General features: G+C 49.9%; 7 protein-coding genes across 7 annotated transcripts; 5 read left to right on the plus strand and 2 right to left on the minus strand.

Annotated features, from left to right (window-relative positions):
* Positions 1-1261: 1261 nt before the first annotated feature.
* AtWU_04839 (UbiD family decarboxylase) lies at positions 1262-2725 on the plus strand (the record flags this gene model as incomplete). Its single annotated transcript, XM_035499950.1, has 6 exons — positions 1262-1353; positions 1423-1489; positions 1559-1711; positions 1767-1828; positions 1881-2178; positions 2249-2725. The coding sequence occupies 6 exons, from the start codon at positions 1262-1264 to the stop codon at positions 2723-2725; spliced, it is 1149 nt and encodes a 382-aa protein (XP_035355843.1).
* Positions 2726-5579: 2854 nt separating this feature from the next.
* Positions 5580-7138, minus strand: AtWU_04840 (multidomain presynaptic cytomatrix related protein; the record flags this gene model as incomplete). Its single annotated transcript, XM_035499951.1, has 7 exons — positions 5580-5719; positions 5768-6463; positions 6518-6574; positions 6621-6814; positions 6864-6873; positions 6928-7003; positions 7049-7138. The coding sequence occupies 7 exons, from the start codon at positions 7136-7138 to the stop codon at positions 5580-5582; spliced, it is 1263 nt and encodes a 420-aa protein (XP_035355844.1).
* Positions 7139-8125: 987 nt separating this feature from the next.
* AtWU_04841 (norsolorinic acid reductase) lies at positions 8126-9518 on the plus strand (the record flags this gene model as incomplete). The annotated part of the gene is made up of 5 exons (XM_035499952.1): positions 8126-8244; positions 8299-8385; positions 8444-8524; positions 8590-9157; positions 9228-9518. The coding sequence occupies 5 exons, from the start codon at positions 8126-8128 to the stop codon at positions 9516-9518; spliced, it is 1146 nt and encodes a 381-aa protein (XP_035355845.1).
* A 736-nt stretch (positions 9519-10254) lies between these two features.
* Positions 10255-12622, plus strand: AtWU_04842 (interferon-induced GTP-binding protein Mx2; the record flags this gene model as incomplete). The annotated part of the gene is made up of 3 exons (XM_035499953.1): positions 10255-10368; positions 10424-10687; positions 10751-12622. The coding sequence occupies 3 exons, from the start codon at positions 10255-10257 to the stop codon at positions 12620-12622; spliced, it is 2250 nt and encodes a 749-aa protein (XP_035355846.1).
* A 751-nt stretch (positions 12623-13373) lies between these two features.
* Positions 13374-14658, plus strand: AtWU_04843 (phosphopantothenate--cysteine ligase CAB2; the record flags this gene model as incomplete). Its single annotated transcript, XM_035499954.1, has 2 exons — positions 13374-13557; positions 13607-14658. 2 exons carry the CDS (start codon positions 13374-13376, stop codon positions 14656-14658), a joined length of 1236 nt encoding a protein of 411 aa, XP_035355847.1.
* A 1193-nt stretch (positions 14659-15851) lies between these two features.
* On the plus strand, positions 15852-17239 carry AtWU_04844 (glycosyltransferase family 31 protein; the record flags this gene model as incomplete). Its single annotated transcript, XM_035499955.1, has 2 exons — positions 15852-16853; positions 16922-17239. 2 exons carry the CDS (start codon positions 15852-15854, stop codon positions 17237-17239), a joined length of 1320 nt encoding a protein of 439 aa, XP_035355848.1.
* A 724-nt stretch (positions 17240-17963) lies between these two features.
* On the minus strand, positions 17964-19351 carry AtWU_04845 (polysaccharide deacetylase family protein; the record flags this gene model as incomplete). The annotated part of the gene is made up of 3 exons (XM_035499956.1): positions 17964-18298; positions 18350-18435; positions 18492-19351. The coding sequence occupies 3 exons, from the start codon at positions 19349-19351 to the stop codon at positions 17964-17966; spliced, it is 1281 nt and encodes a 426-aa protein (XP_035355849.1).
* Between the last annotated feature and the right edge of the window lie 199 nt (positions 19352-19550).

Consider the following 19550-nt stretch of genomic DNA (forward strand, 5'->3'; position numbering starts at 1 on the left):
CGCCATGATCCAGCTCCCCACGCCTTTAGTCTGGGTCTCGACACGGTAGCACGGTAACAGTTGCACAGTAGCTCAACAGTCACCCTTCAAACTTTTAGCCTTCCGCCCTCCTTCGTGGCTACATTACGAAACGAATTTGGCCGGAAGACAATTTATACGCCTTGGCTGGACAATTGACGTTAAACTCAGCGAGGCTTTTCGGAGATAAGCGTACGAATCTTAAAATGAACGCGTACTCATCGAGTCACCGAGTTTGCACGATGGATTACCCCTCCGTTGGAGGACCGAAGAAAAGCCTAACTAGGCCAAAGTCTCTTCGGCGTTCCGCAGCTCCGATACTGTCTACTAACGGCACTACATAGTCAGTCTATCCATCTCCACCTGAGACCAGCTGGCTTCTGCACCGGTGGCCCTTAGGAGTGGAGGATGGCCACGCATTTAATCTATCATTCGGCAAATTCGAGATCCTGGACAGGCCCTCGATTTGCCTTCCACCTCATGGTTCGATCACAGTGAGGAAAAAGCAGGAGACATGATTGTACGTGGCAAGCTGGTCTGCTCGTGCATTCCAATCCATCTGACTGGCTGTCACGGTGGGTGCACAATACGTAGCCGAAGCTTAGTCGGGGAACCCCGGTCATCTCCTGATGAGGTCCATGTTGGAAGTCGAAACGCAAACCCGCTTCTCAAGCGCCGGAGAATTTCCGAATCTATGATGTTTTCCAGCCTTGTGGCTGGCGCTATTCGAGACATGATCAAGAACCTCACGACTAGAGTAGCTCTATTCCACCTTTGGGAAACAATATTTGGTGTACTATTGAGTCTATCTACCTCGTGTTCGGCGCACGTTGTAATCCGGGTCTCCCGGCTTTGACAAATAGACTTTGTGCAGAATTTTCTAGTTTATGCAGGGATGCAGTCTAGCAAGGATTCGAATCCTGTAATAAATGAAATTATTCAGCGTTGATGGCGCGTTATGCCCCATAACCACTCAGCCGTCTTAATTTACTCCTCGTGCCGCCACCCAAGGGTGAGCGGCCACATGAACCATAGGAAGGAGAAAGCTAATAGTACTAACTCCTACCCGAACAATACTCCAATCCGAAGCCCTAATTAGCTACAGGCTAAGTCTGGCAGGCCCCGGCCTTGATAGCCTGCCAGGTTCTAGAAGTTCATAAACAGCGACCCCGTACTTTAGATCCAGAATAGTCCTTGCGACCATGACCCTGTTGCTTCTCGTTGCGCTCCCATAGAACCCATGATGGCCAATGATGGTGGCGGCAGTCCGCATGATCTGGTCGTGCAGACCTGGATCATGTACAGCATTGCTATTCTGCTGTTCCTGGTGAGACTGTATGTACAACCCTTTGTTGTTCATAGATAGCCTATCATTCGTGGGCATCATCAGTAACAAATATACAGGTTTGCCCGCTACAAGCGACTCGGATTTCGATTCCAGGTTGAAGATTACCTTATGGTGGTCGCTGTGGTAGGTTGCATGCACTGCACTGTGTCATACCTTTCGCCATGTGTTAACGCGCTCTGCTTGTGATCGCAGGGATTCTACACAGCATTCGCAGTTACCAACATTTATATCATCGAAGGAGGAGGTAGCAATCTTTATGAACCTCCGAGTTTGTACTACAGTTTCTCAGCCTCCGAGATTGCTGCAAGAGTCAGAGGTTCCAAGATCGAGTTTGCTTCGGAGAATGTATGTTTGCTTCCCCATTCTAGGTCAGCAAATCCTAACACGATGTTCGAAACAGTGCCAGCTCTGCACCATCTACTCTCTGAAGGCTTGCATGCTGTTGGTACACTTCCGACTAACGTAGGTGCAATCTCAAAGTCAACGCTGAGCAACTGCTGACGCACACTTCCAGGTCGAACTTATGGCAGCACCGCCTGGTTAAAGTTATCGCCGGATACACCCTTATTGGCTGGATCGCCACGGAGCTGGTGCTGTTCCTGAACTGTCGCCCCCTGTCCGGATATTGGACGCTCCCGCCACCTCATAAAGAGTGCAGCACCTACTTTCGCTACGAAGTGGTACAATGCGTCTTCAACATCAGTTCCGATATTTTCATTCTTTGCGTCATACTACCGATGTTCATCCGCGCAAAAATGCCCTGGAAGACCAAGTTACCCGTGATCGTGGTCTTCTCCATGGGTATTGTGGTGGTGCGTTCCTGCCCGAGTTGGCTTTGGCCCCCAGACTAGTAGTCGCTAACTTGCATCTTCTGCCCCTCAGATCGCCTGTGCCATCAGTTCCAAATACTTCACATTCTACAATATTTACGACGATAGCTACCAATTCTGGTACCTCCGGGAGGCATCGATCGGCATGTACGTGACGAACTTGCCATTCGTCTGGAGCCTCGCGAGATCGACACTTACCTTCCTGCGAACGAGTCAGTACACCAACAAAGGCCGATACAACGAAGCCCAGTACGGAACCGACCACGCTTCGAATGCACGGTGGAAATCGGGAGTGCATTCTCGGTCGACTCGCAACATGCCTACCATCTACGATACTCGAACCGGACGCGCGGACGGGATTACACGCACCGAAAGTGAAGAGAACATTATTGAAATGGGTGGGGTGGGACATGTCACCAACAAGTCGACCGCATCGACTGGTAGCGATAACACAGAGTGGGCTCAGGCGAATGGACATGATGACTTCATCATCAGGAAGACGACGGAGATTGTCATTCAGAAGGACTGATCAGCCCACGATTTTCCTATGGATCGTCTCGACAGCCGATGAGCAGTCGCTATGACCTTGAGTTCCTCCCAGGAAGGCAGTCGCCTTTCCTCGCCTGGCCGCGGCGACATGACCCCTGAATCGCAAACAGCCTTACCAACAAAACCCCCTATCTCCATGCCAGGATTTGAACCCCTTCAGGCTCCAGCGATCGCGAAGAGTTTATGCAGCGCAATTGCCAACAACCCCGCTGTATCGAAGCACAGTGACGTTTTTCAGCACCACTGGGGCCCCAATCATCCAAACCACGCGGGGGCCGCATCCACGTTCCATCGACTGTCTCCGATCACTTTGAGCAAGTGAAAGGTAGATCAGTTCCACCGTCACAGCTACCCGTCCAGCCACGGCCGTCGGATTTAGGTAATCAACTACACTACTGTGTCCACGGTCCCACCAGGGACGATAGTACACGTAATGTATGGACTACCGAGTTGCCTACTCAGTCTTCACGATTCTTGTGTTGGAAAGGACCTTCAGGCACGGAGCTGAGGCGGGCTTCCACCCCCGTTTTCGGCCGGGGGGATTCTAGCGATCGGCCGGCCACGAGGTTCTCAGCTGGTTGTAGTGGTCGGTGCTGTGGCTCCCCTCATTCTTCCTCACTTTCTTGCCGATGAAACGTCTTAAATCCGATTCGGACGAGACGAACCTCATAATGCATAATTTTCTCTATGTTTCTTGTATATATAGCTTTGATGACCCTACATAATCATACCTAATGATGTGTGAATGACATATAATACCATTTATTCCCTGTTTCTTCGAGGTTGTGCACTAAACAAAAACTCAAACCCATCCGTCCCCCTGAAAGGAAATTCAAAGATGCACTGGCTCAGCTGAGAGTCCCAAACTCTGCCAAGCCGGAGCGGGTCGTAGTCGGGTCGGCTACAAACCTACACCAAACAAACACTCTTAGTGGTTCTCTCTGACAGACTCCGTCCTTTCCTCCCCAAGTCCCAAGGAACCTTGGCGATACACCCACAAAGGCTTATTTCGATTCCAGTTTAGCGTCCGATGTTCATGTCTCTGCCTTTCTATGGCATGATCCTAGTCACTTCCGAATTCAACAGGAAAACTTCGGAAGATCTCAACGGCAGATAATTATCAATCTATTCTGTCTGCAGGATCGCTAGGGGCTGGTGAAAACATCAAATGCTAGTTAGTGGGTATGTCGGGTAGTGCGAGAAACACAACACAGTGCTCGCACTAATACACACTCGTCGGTTTCACCCGATGCTATTAATTGACTTTTTTGTTTTGTTATAAACTTTATCATTGAGTTCAGGCTGTGCCATGGTGTGCTGTGCTGTGCTATGCTATGCTTTCCTTGCTCTGTATGAATGATTATCTCTAACTTTTCTATTGGCTGGTTGTTAACTCCGTAGCCACTCCTCCTATTATTCAGTACTATTCACTAGATAGTAGATACTTAGGTCGGTCGGATAGAACGAAGGATGCATATAAGTGAGACACTCTTATCTCCAATAAACTTTCCATTTTCCAGGGCAGGAGAGAACAAACTCAGTATCTAGTTACTAACTACCTACATTCCTATCTCGTATTCGTACTAGCATAAATTAATACACTACTATCTATTTATCTATCTACTCCGTACTACTGCAGGGGTAGTAGCCTCGGTACAATGCTTCCCTCCCCCTCATCAATAAAAATAACTAATATTCCTTCCTCCGCCTTGGCTTAGCTTGGATAGTTTTTGCACGGAAGTTAAGCGAAGCGAACTGTGACAGGGGTGGTAGCTGGTGAGATTTTAGATCGGTTCGGTAAATGCGTAGTTTAATATCGGAATCACTTGGCGGGCGAGCTTGGCTGTTGTGAATTGTGATGGTGTGGTAGTATTTGAGTATGGGGTTTGTTTGGGTTTAGTGTGGTTTTTTTAGTTAGTCTAGTAGTTAGTGTAGGTTTGGTGTTGGTGCTGTTGTTGTTGCCTGTGCGGTTACTTAACTAGTTTGTTGTTTGGGTTTGGGTTTGGGTTTGTTGTTCAAGCACGGATCGGACGGCATTGTGTGTCCTTTGGGAGGGAGTTTGGGGTGTTTTAGAGTTTTTGTGTGTTGTTTTGGTATGTGGTTTGGCTTAATAAGTTACTACTGCTCATGAGGTGGGTGTATTATTATAAGTTGGCAATTTTTATTATTAAGTTAGGTGAGTGTTGCAGGGATATGGTGGGCTGGGTCGAGTATAATGGTTTAAAAGGCGATTAGACACACGAGTTTGCACTATAGTGATGGAAAATCGCACATGGACAGTCCCGAGCCATCGCTCAATGTCGCCCACGGGTTAGACAGTATGTGTGGTGAGGGGATAGTTAGATGCAAACCACAGTATTAGGAACTTGAAAGCTTTTAGTTTCCAGTATAGAAGTGTATATTCTTGGTCGAACTCGTATTCGAGTATTTGAAGTTGGGCCATGTCGGTCTAGTCTCTGTACTATATGGGACAAATAGATGAGAACACAACGGTCAGGGGGGTAACTACGCTAGAAGGACAAGCATACAGAGGCCCATAATATGTCCCCAGCTGATATTTAGAACTGCTTTTCGTAGTCTTATGTAGTTGCAGTATTGTTGCACCATTATTTGGGGGAACATTCTATACTCCCAGCCGGGGTTAACTGAAATATATTGTTGAGTTTAGATTCCAATGGCAGGTCGCGGCACCCATTCAAATACTAAGTTGTCTCTATTTTCAGATCACAAGCATTATATCATACTCGAACATATGAAAAAATAATGTAACATTATTGAAAGGCCAGCCCCTTTTCATAGACAATTTGATGGATCGTACTCTGCGCCACTGCAACTTACGAGAACATATCCTCCGTCCGTCCTAGATATCGACTACGAATCGCCTGACTAATTGTGCTCATGCGACTGGCCATGCCACCGTGCTGAATATTGCTCAAAAGTGCTTCCTCAAGCGCGGACTGCGTGACGCTCGCATCTAGACCAAAAGTCAGTATGTTATCATGCAAACACAAGAAAACCTCACCATCTAGATCACTAAAGCTGCTCCCCATACTAGGCGTCCCGTCACTTGCCTCTCTCCTTAAAGCCATAGATTGTCGTGGACTAAAATGTGCCAATTCCCCTGTCCGTCTAGGACTCAATGGCCCCCCGCTTTGATTCAACCGTCGCCGTCTATCGGATTGTGGATGTGCAACTGGGACTCCAGAGCTAGCAGAGCTTGCGGAAGACTCGGTCGTGACTGAAGTTCTGGAAATCATTTGTGCCGATGGGCGTCGATGTGACTCAGAGGCATCCTCGGCGTTCATTCTTAGCGTAGCATTGAGATCCTGCCCAGATGCTTCATGCGACGCCCTTTCAGGTTCTGGCAGGAAAGCAGGGGACTCGTCTTCATCCTCCTCGTCGTACCTCAGGCCAGCCCTATGTGTGGAGAATTTGCCGAAGGGGGGCTTGAATCTTAGACCACGACGACTTCCAAAGGCGTTGTCGTCGTCGGATTCAGACTCGGATGAACTAGATGTTGTGTCATCTTCCAGAGGGGGAGACTTCGGAGCCGGAGGCGCTGCAGCTTGCTCCCGTTTTCCGGCAGATGGCCGACTGGCATAGCTTTCGCGCCTTGGCTCTCTTGGCTCTGCAACAGGAGTATCGTTGCGAACTGGTTCACGAGCAGTCTTGACTTGATTGACGGTAGTTGTTGAGCTGGTACGTCGGGGAATGGGAGCTAGTTCGTTGACTATTAGTAAAAGATACAGGCATGAGGCCGGATTAAACTTGCCACGCTGTGGAAGACTATCTTTCTGCTGTGACGAGAGGCGCGACGGAGCTCGAGGGCCTTTGATTGTCAGAAGACTCAATGAGTATCATCGGAGAGCACTCACCTGCATTTGTGGCACCTTTTGTCTGTTGACCCAGCGCCGTGCTACCCGACACCGAACCAGGAGCAGGAGATGTAGACGTTGACTGTGTGGTGGGCACTCTACTCATCTGTGCACGTACTTGTGACAGCTGCCGATCGTAGAGCCATGCTGCTTGTTGAAGCAGAAACTGCAGTGTCACATCGAAATGATCTGCCCTACAGAGTTGATCAGTGATGCCCCAACACTCGATAAGGCCAATCGTACAGTGCTTTCCCTGTGGTATCGTCAGCATTCTGGATCTCAGACTATCATTAGGCCACACTATTACAGTCTAAATCATCTCCCTTTGAAGGACGCGAGAGAATATTCCACAGAGCCTGGTCTTTGGCAGCGTTCCATTCCACCTGTCTGGTCAGCGATATGGAGATCAGTTGACTAGCGGCACTTACCGGAGGAGGATCCACAAAGTCACCCCTGGGGAAGGGAAGGCGAATAAACACGGTGAACTTGGTGTCTCCGGACTGATTGAAGGACGTCATCGCGGACTCGTATCTGCGGACGTAAAACTACTTAAATACCCAGAAAGTACACGTCAACCAGCAAAGAAATAAAACAGATAATCTTTGCTGCTACTTGAAAGCCAGCATAGTGGATGCGGGTTGGGTGTGATGAATGCGGAGGATTGACGAGGTGTCACGCCTCCCCCGTCAGGGTCGGTGCGTTGCGATAACAGTTCGGCTTATCGAACTGCAATATGGGCTGGATTCTGCTATTTCCACCCTATTGCCACGGCTCCATCCATATACTCACGTGACATCCGCCTCACAAGGTTGCCTCTTTCCTAGTTGGGAAGAGGCAGCCTTATCGATGGTAACTTGCCCTGTAAGTACACTTCGAGGCATAAAGAGTACTTACTGCTGGAATATGCAAATCTGGGATCAATTGGGCATGGATGAGTTAGTCGGACACCCGATGATGATCTCTCATCATCTTCCTACCCAGGCGGAAATATATAGCAGCATAGGATGCCTTGAAATTGTGGTTTGACCAACAGAACATGAGCTATACTATGCAAGCGCTATTATAATATATCGAGAGCCTATCATAGGAGCAGTGTATACAAAAAGCTTCAATAAAAGCAAATTCCCGCCCCACCAGACAGGGTCAAGCTCTTGGCGCAATTTGGCCATGTTAACGTCAGCAAACTAAAATCCAACAGATCCTAGACAGCCTACCAACCCTAGTACGTCAGTGCTTCAGCCTACTGCATACTCCGCAATAGGTAGCCGATGCGTCGTCACTGGCAATGTCCAAGCGTCTTTTGGATGGATGCAGTCTGACAATGCGAACAATTACGCGGTCAGGTTTGCAGCCTACACTACATGCAAGTCGGAGTTGAATGGATGTATCTGCTTCATAGACCGGCATGATAAAAAACATATAAGGAGGACCGGTGCCCCAATCTCTCGACTCATCTTCATCATCTAAAATCGGTTTCTCACCTCTACTGCATCAGTATAGCAACAATGGCTGGTCCTGTCCCAAAACCAGAGTGCCTCCTGGGCTTCCACCAGGTCTTGTCACCCACTGCTGGTATCAAGGTGTCTCCGCTATGTCTGGGCACTATGAACTTTGGAACAACCTGGTCAGTCTATCCTGTCGCCGGCAATTGAACAAATGAACCACTGACATCTTGCAGGGAGCCATACATGGGCGAATGCAGCAAGGACGTATCTTTCGCAATCTTGGATACTTTTTTCGACCACGGCGGGAATTTCATCGACACGTACGTGCAGAAAGTATCCACTGACTCTTTCGACGAGCGACAGGCTTATGCTCCCTAGTGCCAACGTATACCAGGACGGACAATCCGAAACATGGATTGGAGAATGGATGAAGAAACGTGGGAATCGAGACCAGATGGTGTAGGTACACACCCTCCACCATCTGATTGCTACATTTCAGTATGTCCTGATATTGACAATGGCAGCATCGCAACCAAATACACGACTGGCTTTCGCCGCACACACGTCTCCACTGAGCCCATCCAATCGAACTTCGTCGGAAATTCAGTAAAATCCATGAACCTATCCGTCAAGAACAGCCTCGAAAAGCTCCAGACTGACTACATTGACATTCTCTACGTCCATTGGTGGGATTTCACCACCAGCGTGGAGGAAGTCATGCATGGTCTCAACGCACTCGTCTCGGCCGGAAAGGTCCTCTACTTGGGCGTCTCCGGTACTCCCGCTTGGTTAGTAGTCAAGGCAAATGCATACGCGCGCGCAAACGGACTAAGACCGTTCTCTGTCTACCAGGGCAAGTGGAATGCTGGATTCAGAGATCTAGAAAATGAGATTGTGCCTATGTGTCGCGACCAAGGGATGGCAATCGCACCTTTTGCAGTGCTAGGCCAGGCGAAGTTCAGACCCGCAGAGCAGCGCAACGCGGAGTATAAGGGCTCTGGACGAGCGGCGCTCCGGGCTGAGGAGGATGACAAGGTTTCTGATGTGTTGGAGGCTGTTGCCAAACGGAATGAGACAAGCCTTTATGCCATTGTGAGCTTCAACCTTATACCGACCTTCTGCGCCACGTATAAAAGCCGCCTAACTAATGTTTTAAACTCAGGCTCTCGCATGGGTCCGCTTCAAGGCACCTTACGTCTTCCCTATTATTGGACAACGGAGTGTAGCGCACATCAAAGCCAACATCGAAGCTCTGAGCCTCGATCTCTCGAAGGAGGATATGGATGAGATTGACAAGGCCATTGAGTTCAATCCTGCCTTCCCACTTGACTACCTCCTCGCCGAAAATTTCAGTACTGCATTCACCGCGGCAGATGTTCAATTGACGCAGTGGACCGCGCATATCGATGCTCCTACTCCTGTGATGCCGGTCAGACCGCGTAAGAATCTGTGAATTGACATGAGGGGTCGTGGGTGCTTCATCCGCTGTTGATGATATAGAGGGACGATAGAATCGCAGTCCTTATGGAGGCCACAGGAGATTAATGACCCATATCCGGGGTTAATTAGGCCATCAGAGTTGGATGTTGTCTACGATTTCAAATTTAGTCTACATGATAGCTTCTTAGTGCCTATGCCTTCCACATCTGATATAATACATTTCAAGAATGTTGTGACCTCTGTGAAAGTACAGTTCCATGGGTAATCGTATATGACCATAGCCTGCGCAGTTTCCTTATCTCTAGCAACAAGATTATCCAAGATTCTCTACCAGTACTCAATCTCTTGCTCCTGCCTCTCCTAGAAGGTGGCACGTTACGAATACCTCATATTGTTGACCACCTCAAGATATAATGAAGAAGACACTGATTCTTTTTTATAAGGAATTCTATATGTGTTATGCGGATGTTTTGGTACACAAAGGGCTCGTTGCCTATCCCAAAATCTCGCCCACAATTCACTGTGGAGAATTCGGGCTTTGTCTTTCACTGTTGACAGCTACGCCCAATGTGGCAGTCAGAATTCACCGGAAGCCACATGCCCCGGGAAATGAATTTTCATAGTCAAGCCTTGCCCCCACGAGTTCTCCTTCGCTTCCATCCTTCCTTTCTTTCCCAAGTCATTTTGTGTTGGTCTATGTTCAGACTCAACGCAGGTGCCTTCCTCTCCCTGCCGGCTCAACCGTCAACATGGCTATCGAAGAAGATGAAAGCGGCCCCAAGCATCTCAATAGCTCTGAGTTGCTCAAGAAGATCGACAAGCTGAGAGAGAAAAACATTGGAAAGCATGTTCCTCTTCCTCAGGTAAGACTATGTAACCTGGGAGAAACGTCAACAAGTGATACTGATCTTCATCCAGTTGGTTGTTGTTGGAGACCAGAGTTCTGGAAAATCTTCTCTTCTGGCAAGCCTGACCAGGATTCCATTTCCTCGTGATTTGGAACTTTGTACCCGTTATGCCACGCAGATAACCTCCCGTCGTGAGGACGATCGCTCGGTCGAAATCTCGATAATCCCTGCCGGCGATGCTTCCCTGGAGCACAGGGCGAAGGTACAGGGCTTTAAGAGGACCCTCAGAGGCACCAAAGACTTTCGCTCGGAATTTCCAGCAATCCTGAAGGAGGTTCGGATAGTCCAGTTCAACCGATGTTTAGTATTTCCTGGCAAAAGCTAACATTTTGAATAGGTCGACGAGTGTATGGGCATTCGTACTGACCTTTCGTCTAAGGAAGGATCGGTCTTCAGCAAAGACGTGCTCCGGATCGAGCTGTGCGGGCCTGAAGAGGACTACCTGACCGTCATAGATGTGCCGGGAATCTTCAGAGACCCGACACCTGGCATTACGACTGAGAGTGATATCGAGCTAGTTCGAGACATGGTCAAGAACTATATCAAAGATGCTCGCACGGTGATCTTGGCTGTGCTCCCAAGCAACGTCGATCTTGCTACCCAGGAGATCCTCAAGCTGGCCAAAGATTATGATGGAAATGGAGAGCGTACGCTTGGTGTGCTAACCAAACCGGATCTGGTGATCGAGCAAAGCGCCAAGGCAGCTTTGTGCTCACTGGTCCTGGGGCACAAGAGACCGCTGACACTTGGCTATTACTTGGTCAGAAACCAGGGCGCAGATCAAGACACTTCTTTCAGTGGTGAGGAAGGAGAAAGAATGTTTGACAGCCAGCCTTGGAATACCTTGCCGAGAGACCGTATTGGCATCCAGGCCCTAAGAGAACGGCTGGGAGAACTTCTGAGCGAAGTTACGGAGCGCGAATTCCCTGAACTTCGCAAGGATATCAAAAACCAGATTGATTCGTGCCATCAAGATTTGGTCCGCCTGGGCCCTGCACGCCAAACTGAACAGGAACAGCGTGCGTTCTTGAGTGGTATAGCTCGCCAGTTTCAGAGCCTCGCACGAGCTGCACGTGATGCTCATTATACAGAAAATGAAGCATTTGCAGAGAGTGATCTCCGGCTTCTCACTCACATTGTCAACTTTTCTGACAAATTCAGCTCAACTTTCCAGGCTAAAGCGCATCTTTTGCCCTTCGACTGCCCTACCTCAGATGCAGTTGACAAGAAACAACCATACAACGACATGAACAACAATCCGCACGGGAAGGGCCGCCATAAAAACTGCCCAAGGGGGAAACCCGACATGCATGCCCAGATGGCAGCCGGGGATCGCTTTTCTCTGGCTCAGCATGTAAACGAAAGCCGTGAAGGCCTTGACCCTAACAACTTCCCTGAGTTAGAGCAGATTGTCAGCCGCGTGGAGGGCACCCAGGATCCCGAAGGGGATATCAAAGCCTGGATTGAAAAGTTATATGCTGAGTCTCGAGGTCTTGATCTCGGGACCTTTGGAAACAATATTCTCTGCAATGCTTTCAAGGAGCAGACCGGCAAATGGGAAGCCATGACCCGCGGACACGTGAGTAATGTAATCATGGTAGTTCGCCGTTTTTTGAGTACGGCATTGGGAAAGATTTGCGGGAGCAAACAGCTCTATCACAAGATTTGGTCCAGCATTCTCGATGACCTTCTACAAAGATACAAGAATGCCATGTCCCAGGCGATGTTCCTTCTGTCCGTTGAGAGAAACCGCCGACCATATACGCTAAACAATTACTTCAACCACTCCCTCCAGAAACTGCGCAGTGCCCGTGTTGCTCAGGCATTAGAGGACAATGCCAGATATACAAATGATGATTGGTCAAACGCAGAAATGAAGGTGGTCGATCTGGATGCTGTCAAGAAGTCTGCGAGCGACCAGGGGAATGTGGAACATATCACAGGGGAAATCCATGACATCCTGTGGTCCTACTATCAAGTCGCACGCGAAAGATTTGTGGATAATGTTCACATGCAGGCAATCGAGCATTGTCTCCTGACTGGTCCTGAGAGCCCCCTCGAAGTCTTTAGCCAGGAATGGGTCATCAATCTGGGGTCGGATGAGCTGGGAGCAATCGCCGGTGAATCGCAAGCGATTAAAGCGCGGCGTGCCAACCTGAAGCAAAAGATGGAGGATTTGAAGTCTGCTCTCCAGACCTTGAAGTTCTGAAATTGTGATTTTGTGATATTTTGATGTTCTTTCATGCTAATATTTCTGTTCCTATGCGAACTACCATGCAGTAATAGTAATAATATTCACAACAATATGAATTGACAATCCTATTTTGACCTAGTGATGCACAACATAGAAAGGGGAGACTTGTATGCGGATGGATGAAAGAGGAATGAACCGAGAACCGGGGATGGTGCGTCATAAGCCGAAGGCGGTGTAATGCCCCTCCCGGTGAGAAGGAAAAGTGGAAGTTCACCAACAACATTCCACCAGACCATCTGAACCAAACTATCTATCTGCAGAAAGCCAAATCTGTAGATTGCTTTGGTCATTGTGAAATAGCCATCAGTGCGTGCTAACCAGTCGGGAAAAAGCTAATCCCTCAGCATACAGGTGGCGGGCTGGCATTTCACCAGTCGCGATACTTATCGCACCCCGTGCTCCGAACTACCCGGCATATGTCAGAATACACCAAAACACCAAGACTTCGATCTTTCTCCTGAATTCCCTCCCGTTCTCTGTTGTCGATCGCCTGTCCTCTGGCTGCAATAAGCAGATTGCTTTTGCAGAGCTGTCGTGGTTTCCAGATCCTCTCCGTCGCTCACCTGTCCGCACCGACCTTTGTCTTATCCCCGCCTTTGCCTGCACTGATGCAGTAGAACTCTTTGAACGCATTGATAGATATAAATCTGCTGGATATACATACATTTCAGTCGCATAACAGTGAACAATTGCTATACCTTTCAGTATGACGTCCGCTCCGACGCCAGAGATGACGCCCGCCGAGGCCGAGTCGGTCTACTTCAACAACTACCCCCCGCCCAAAGCCCTCCCGAAGCATGAAGCCCTCGCTCGAGCCTTTGTCGATTACCACGCCCAAGCGAACCGACGCCTTGTCCTGGTGACATCGGGGGGCACCACCGTTCCTCTTGGTTCGTGGGATGGCTCGTGCACGTGAGAAAGATTCTGACCGTTGTACAGAGAACCAGACTGTTCGCTTCATTGACAACTTCAGCGCGGGCACGCGAGGTGCTGTGTCGGCAGAATACTTTCTCCAGGAGGGATATGCAGTGATTTTCCTACATCGGCAATTCAGTCTGTTGCCATACTCGCGGCATTACAGCCACTCGACCAATTGCTTTCTGGATTTCATGGATGAGGAGGAACCGGTGCCTGATGCCACAGAAACCAACGAGTCGGATCACCGACCGATCAAGGTGCGCAGTGAGTACCAGGACCAAATGCGCGATGTCTTGCGCAAGTATCGTTATGCGAAGCGGAACAACCTCCTGCTCCTGCTTCCGTTCACCACAGTCTCGGAGTACCTCTTCGAACTACGGTCGCTGGCTCAGCTCATGAAGCCATTGGGTCCCAACGCTCTGTTCTACCTGGCCGCTGCTGTGAGCGATTTCTTTATCCCCAGCGACCGCATGTCTGAGCACAAGATCCAGTCGTCGGAGCTGCCGGACCACTTGACCAAGGACCAGGCGGTTGGCTCGTCGGACATTTACACGGGCGGGATTGAGCCGCAACCGTCATCTCATAGTAAGAAATTGATCATCGATCTGGACCCTGTCCCGAAGTTCTTACATCGGTTGGTGAATGGGTGGGCGCCGGATGGCAGTATGATTGTGTCGTTCAAACTTGAAACGGACCCCAACCTGCTCGTATACAAGGCGCAGACGGCACTCCAGCGGTATGCGCACCATCTGGTGATTGGTAACTTGTTGACCACGCGCAAATGGGAGGTGGTGTTCGTGACCCTGGACCCCCCGCACGAGCGCTGGATCCGGGTGCCGAAATCGCGGCGCAGCAAGAGCATTTCTGGCAGTGAGGCGCAGGTTGGTTTGGCCGAAGCCAAGCGGGCGGGCGAATCCACCCAGGCAGAAACCGGTGGGGGCGGGCAGAGTCAGAGACCGTTGGAAGACGAGGCCATCATCTCGGCTGAGGGAGTGGAGATCGAAAGTTTGATCATCCCTGAGTTGGTCAAGTTGCATTCGACCAAAATTGCTCAACACAATGCCAAGTCCTAGACATGGATTTTGGGTCGAGACACTCAAAGTGTGGCGTGCGAGAGGAAGGAGTTTCAAATGTGCGTTTCTGGAAGCATGACGAATGCAGCTAAACCTGAGGCAGGAGGGTCTTCTCCAGATAGATTAATTAGGGTCCTTCACTCGTTTCTACTGTGTAAGCGGGAGGTTTCTGTATAGTTAGTTAGCGTAGGAGATGGATTAACTACCGTGTCTCAACCACCATGCTCAAGACGTAACAGTAATTAGTGCTGCTGTCAGATTTAAACAATCAGTCCGTCCAAAGGGGCCAAAATGCCGGGTTTGAGGTGAACCAAACACACACCCACACACATTCCGCCCCTCCCCTTCTTTTCTCGTGTCTCCCTCATCCATTGTGGGAATCTCCTATGTTCATCCCTCTTCCTCCCCCCTTAACGCCAGAAACAGCATAATGATGTGATTGATCGACTGAGAGTTTGATTTTGATCCTCTCACCAAAGATGGAGCAACCTCGGAAGTTCTTCAACTTCTGACAGCTTCACCGGTTGACGGGTCTCGTCAGGGGCGGGTTTCAGGTTTGCAGCTCCTCAGCAATCCATGGTTAGGCGCCGCGAAGACCCCCAAGCTAAGCGATGGATCAAGCTCCATTCTCCAGTCAGACGGTGTCATTCCGATGCTAACGCGTCATCGACAGCTTAGGAGCCCTCCAGATCGCCGGCCAGCGTGGGCCGATCTTCGCCCGTCTACGTGCCTTCCTACGTCGCCATCTCCACGCCCTCTTGTCTCTCCGAACAATAATAATAACCATAACGTGCCTGGTGTCGATCTCGGGGATTTACTTCCTCGATCTTTTTCCCCTGTTGCTCTTACTTCTCCTCCTCCTTTCTCTCCTGTTCCTCCCTCTCCCCTCCACCGCCAGGGGACTCCGATCCCTTTGTCTCAGCCTCCTCCGTTCCTGCTTCTCCCCAGGAATTTCCCCGCCGGCAAATAACGACCGAGTGCTCTTCTCCCGAAATATTCTGCATTTTTGGCGCACAGTGACGACGAACGATGCATTGACACCTTGAAATCAGTCTGGAGGATTGCTCAATAATAATTTTTGCTTGTTTCAAATCTCTATTGCATTCAGCGTCTCGATCCCGCTCCGCTGCAGGTCGGCGACCGCTTCCATCCCAGCCTTTTTTAATTTCCCCTCACGGCGTGCTCCTTCAAAAATGGCAATCCGTCGATTTCGTCGCATCACCATCCTCTCCTCCCTCCTGGGTGTATTCCTCCTCTACCACTTTCTCTCCATCCGCCCGGAGCTCTACACCCGTAGCGCTACCCAGCTCCGCACTCCGCAGACCACCCCGCAGAGCGCTCCGAATGAGCCGCCCGAATGCCCCCCTCTCGAGGGGATCGAAGATGTCCTGGTGGTCATGAAGACAGGTGTCACCGAAGCCCTCGACAAAGTCCCGGTTCACTTCCAGACAACCCTGCGCTGCGTCCCGAACTATATCATCTTCTCGGATTTCGAAGAAGAAATCGAAGGCGTCAAAATCCATGACGCTCTCCGCACTATGGACAGCACTGTCCGAGACACCGTTGCCGACTTCAACCTCTACAACCGTCTCCGTGAACAAGGTCGCGCCGGTCTTGAATCGGCCGACTTCGCTGATGAGGCCAACTCCAACATCGGCAAGCCCAACAATCCGGGCTGGAAGCTCGACAAATGGAAATTCCTTCCCATGGTGCAACAGGCCCTCACCTACAAGAATAACGCCAAATGGTATGTCTTCATGGAGGCAGATACCTATTTCTCCTGGCCGACGCTCCTCGAATGGCTCTCGCATTTCGATCCCAAAGAACCCCACTACATCGGCACTGAGACCCAGATCGCAGACGTCATCTTTGCGCATGGCGGATCCGGCTTCGTTGTCTCCAACCCCGCCATGCAACTCGCCTCGAACGAGTACGCGACCCGCACCGTAGAACTGAACGAATACACCGACTGGCACTGGGCTGGCGACTGTGTCCTAGGCAAGGTTCTCGCTGACGCCGGTGTCACCCTGCGCTACTCATGGCCGATCCTGCAGAACTCCAACGTCGGAGAATTGGACGAGTTCGCCAAGGGATTCTACCGCAAGCCATGGTGCTTCCCCGCAGTAGCATTCCACCACCTGACATCCCACGAGATCCAGGATCTCTACGAGTTCGAGAAACGCCGACGCCGACAGGTAAGCCCATCCCCATACTCCCTGTAACCCAGGATACCCCCGCTAACACACAACCCCTCCACATCCAGGCCACCAGCAACATCCTCCTCCACCGCGATGTCTTCAAAGAACTCATCTACCCTGAACTCTCCAACGTCCGCGATAGCTGGGACAACCTCTCCGACGAGGAACACCCCAAAATCACCGACTTCCACGAATGCAAAACCCTCTGCTCCAGCTCCCGAAGCTGCGCGCAATTCGTCATGCGCGACGGCGTCTGCTTCACGGGCGAAACGCCCCGACTGGGAGTCAGGAACCCGACAGCTCGATCTGGCTGGATCCTCAGCACAATCGACCACATGATGGACAACGCGCCGCGCTGTCCTCATCCTGACTTTGGACTCTGAGCGTGTTTCCCTTTTCTTGAAATTCGCGGGACGAATTATCCCTTTACCATTATCTTTTCTTCTTCCTCAAAGAACCAAAACACACTCAACAATCAGAATTCTGATTCATGTGTGTTGTATAACCATGGGCTTGATTGATTGAGTTTGCTACTTGCCCAGTAGCATGCATCGTTAGTTGCATCGCATCGGCATACGTATATGTATATGTATACGCGATGCTGAAATGGCGTTTGGGAGAGGAGTCGGTGGTATTTTCCATTCCATTCTGTCTTATCTTGAGCATCTGCTTTTCTTCCCTGCATCAATACCACGGCGCTGGGACTGTCGGTACTTTCGTTTCTATTTTTCTGTACTTCACTTGACTTGACTTGTGTGTCTGCGTTCAAAGCCAGCATGGAAGCTAGCGTATATATATGCTAGCTTGTCACAGGTGTTTAGCTAGACCGAATCGGAAATATTATGAGATTAAAGCTAGCTGTGGCTCGTAGATGTCAAAGTATGGGTTTGGCAGAGTAGCTACACGCGTTGGTGATTTACCGGATTAAATATATTTTGAAGGCACTTGTGGATTCGAGCTGGCTACTTTCATACAACCGTATTTACAGCGGTTGGAATAACAGCAATAATAACCTCTCATAGTGATGCCTAAGAAAATGGATTTGATACAAAGCAGGGGAGCCAATAGAGGACAGAAACTAGGAAGGGAAAGGCACGGACACCTGAGTCAAGGGGCCGTAATGTTTAGAGGGGGAGCTTGTGGGTCTTCAAGGCATTGGTCAATGCGCATGATCGTTGCGTTCATGCTCTTCACAAATCGAATGACCTCACGGAAGTATTGCACCGTCGTCGGACTGAGGAAATGCATGACAGCCAGATTGCCCCCGCGTCTCACGTCTCGAATGAAGGCCTCGCGCTGCTTTTCGGGGGTTTTGGTATCCGCCCACAGCCAATCCTCAATATCCACACTCCAATTGATGATCTGAGGATCCTTGATATATTTTGCGAGCCGTTGACGGGTTCTCGCCCCGAGTGTGCCGAAGGGAGGACGGAAATAGCGACCTGTCAATAATCAGCGATGTTCTACAATGATCGTAACCAAGATTTACATACTCTCAATCCCAAGGATCTGTCGAAAAGACTTGATATTGTCCACAATTTCGCGGTCAATGGCTTCAACAGAATCCAACCCTTCCAATCTGTAATTACTTATCGTCAGTTCCTAATCGTAGCCAGATGATAGAGGGCCACTCACTTCCGATGCGTATCCGAATGCAGAGCCACCTGATGTCCTCGCTTCAACATCTCTCGGTAAACACTCGAGAAGTTGGTGTCCAAATCTCTCAGTCCCAGTCCTACCACGAAGAATGTGACCAGAATATTCTCCTCCTCGAGTATCTTCATCACTTCCTGAGCAAACCTCGGTTGCCCATCATCTATTCCAAACGCAAACGATCCGGGTCGGGAGCATCTCAGTAGCACACGACCATTGTCCACGCGACGTGGGATCGGGAACCCAGCGGGTACACTACCAGCATTGACAATTTCAACCTTGTAGAGAGTAACTGCTCCAGGTGAGAAGAAGCCGTTGAAAGACACCGATACGGCTCTGGAGTAATCAATGTAGAAATGCCAGAGAGGAATGTATATGTCGTTGCCGCGTGCATACCTGGCGGCCTCGACAGAGTCCCAGGTTTCGGGGAACGGGCTGCGGGTGGAGTCGCAGTGGATGTTATTCTGGGTGAGAGAAACGCTGAAGTTGGTATGACCGGTAAATTGAACATGTAAGTAGTGAGTTGTCCGGTAAGGTAGCAGGTTGAAGCATGTTGCTGGTGAGAGCTGCGTATTGTAGTTATGGTCGGGATCTGTTGGGTAGAAGCGGACGTAGTTGTGGCCATAGTCGATCTTGAGTCCTTCTAAGCCCCCGTGCCAGAAGCCTAGGGTGTTGTGATGTGAGTTATTGAAGGTATCAATGATTATAGGGGCGGTGAGATTGTAGGGGGTGCCGGTGGTGTTGCTGCTAGTTGTGTTGCTCGGAAAGAAGACACGAGTAGCAGCTGAGGTGGCGAAGGTTATAAGTATAAGGAGGATGACGGACTGCTTGCAGGTCACCATGATTGCGCACAATCTTGAGTATAGCCCACAGCTACTAGTATTTCTAGTGTAGGTTCAGCATTGCTGAATCTCCAAGGCATGTGTCACCTAAGTCTACGTGAGAGAGAGAAGTTATTTACCGGTTGGCTGCATACTACCCGAGGAAAGAGCATGTTGGTGCACCCGAAGGAAAGCGCATATCTAGGAATTCTAGCTCGCT

This window comes from Aspergillus tubingensis, assembly GCF_013340325.1.
Source record: "Aspergillus tubingensis WU-2223L DNA, scaffold_6, whole genome shotgun sequence".
Classification (NCBI taxonomy): domain Eukaryota; kingdom Fungi; phylum Ascomycota; class Eurotiomycetes; order Eurotiales; family Aspergillaceae; genus Aspergillus; species Aspergillus tubingensis.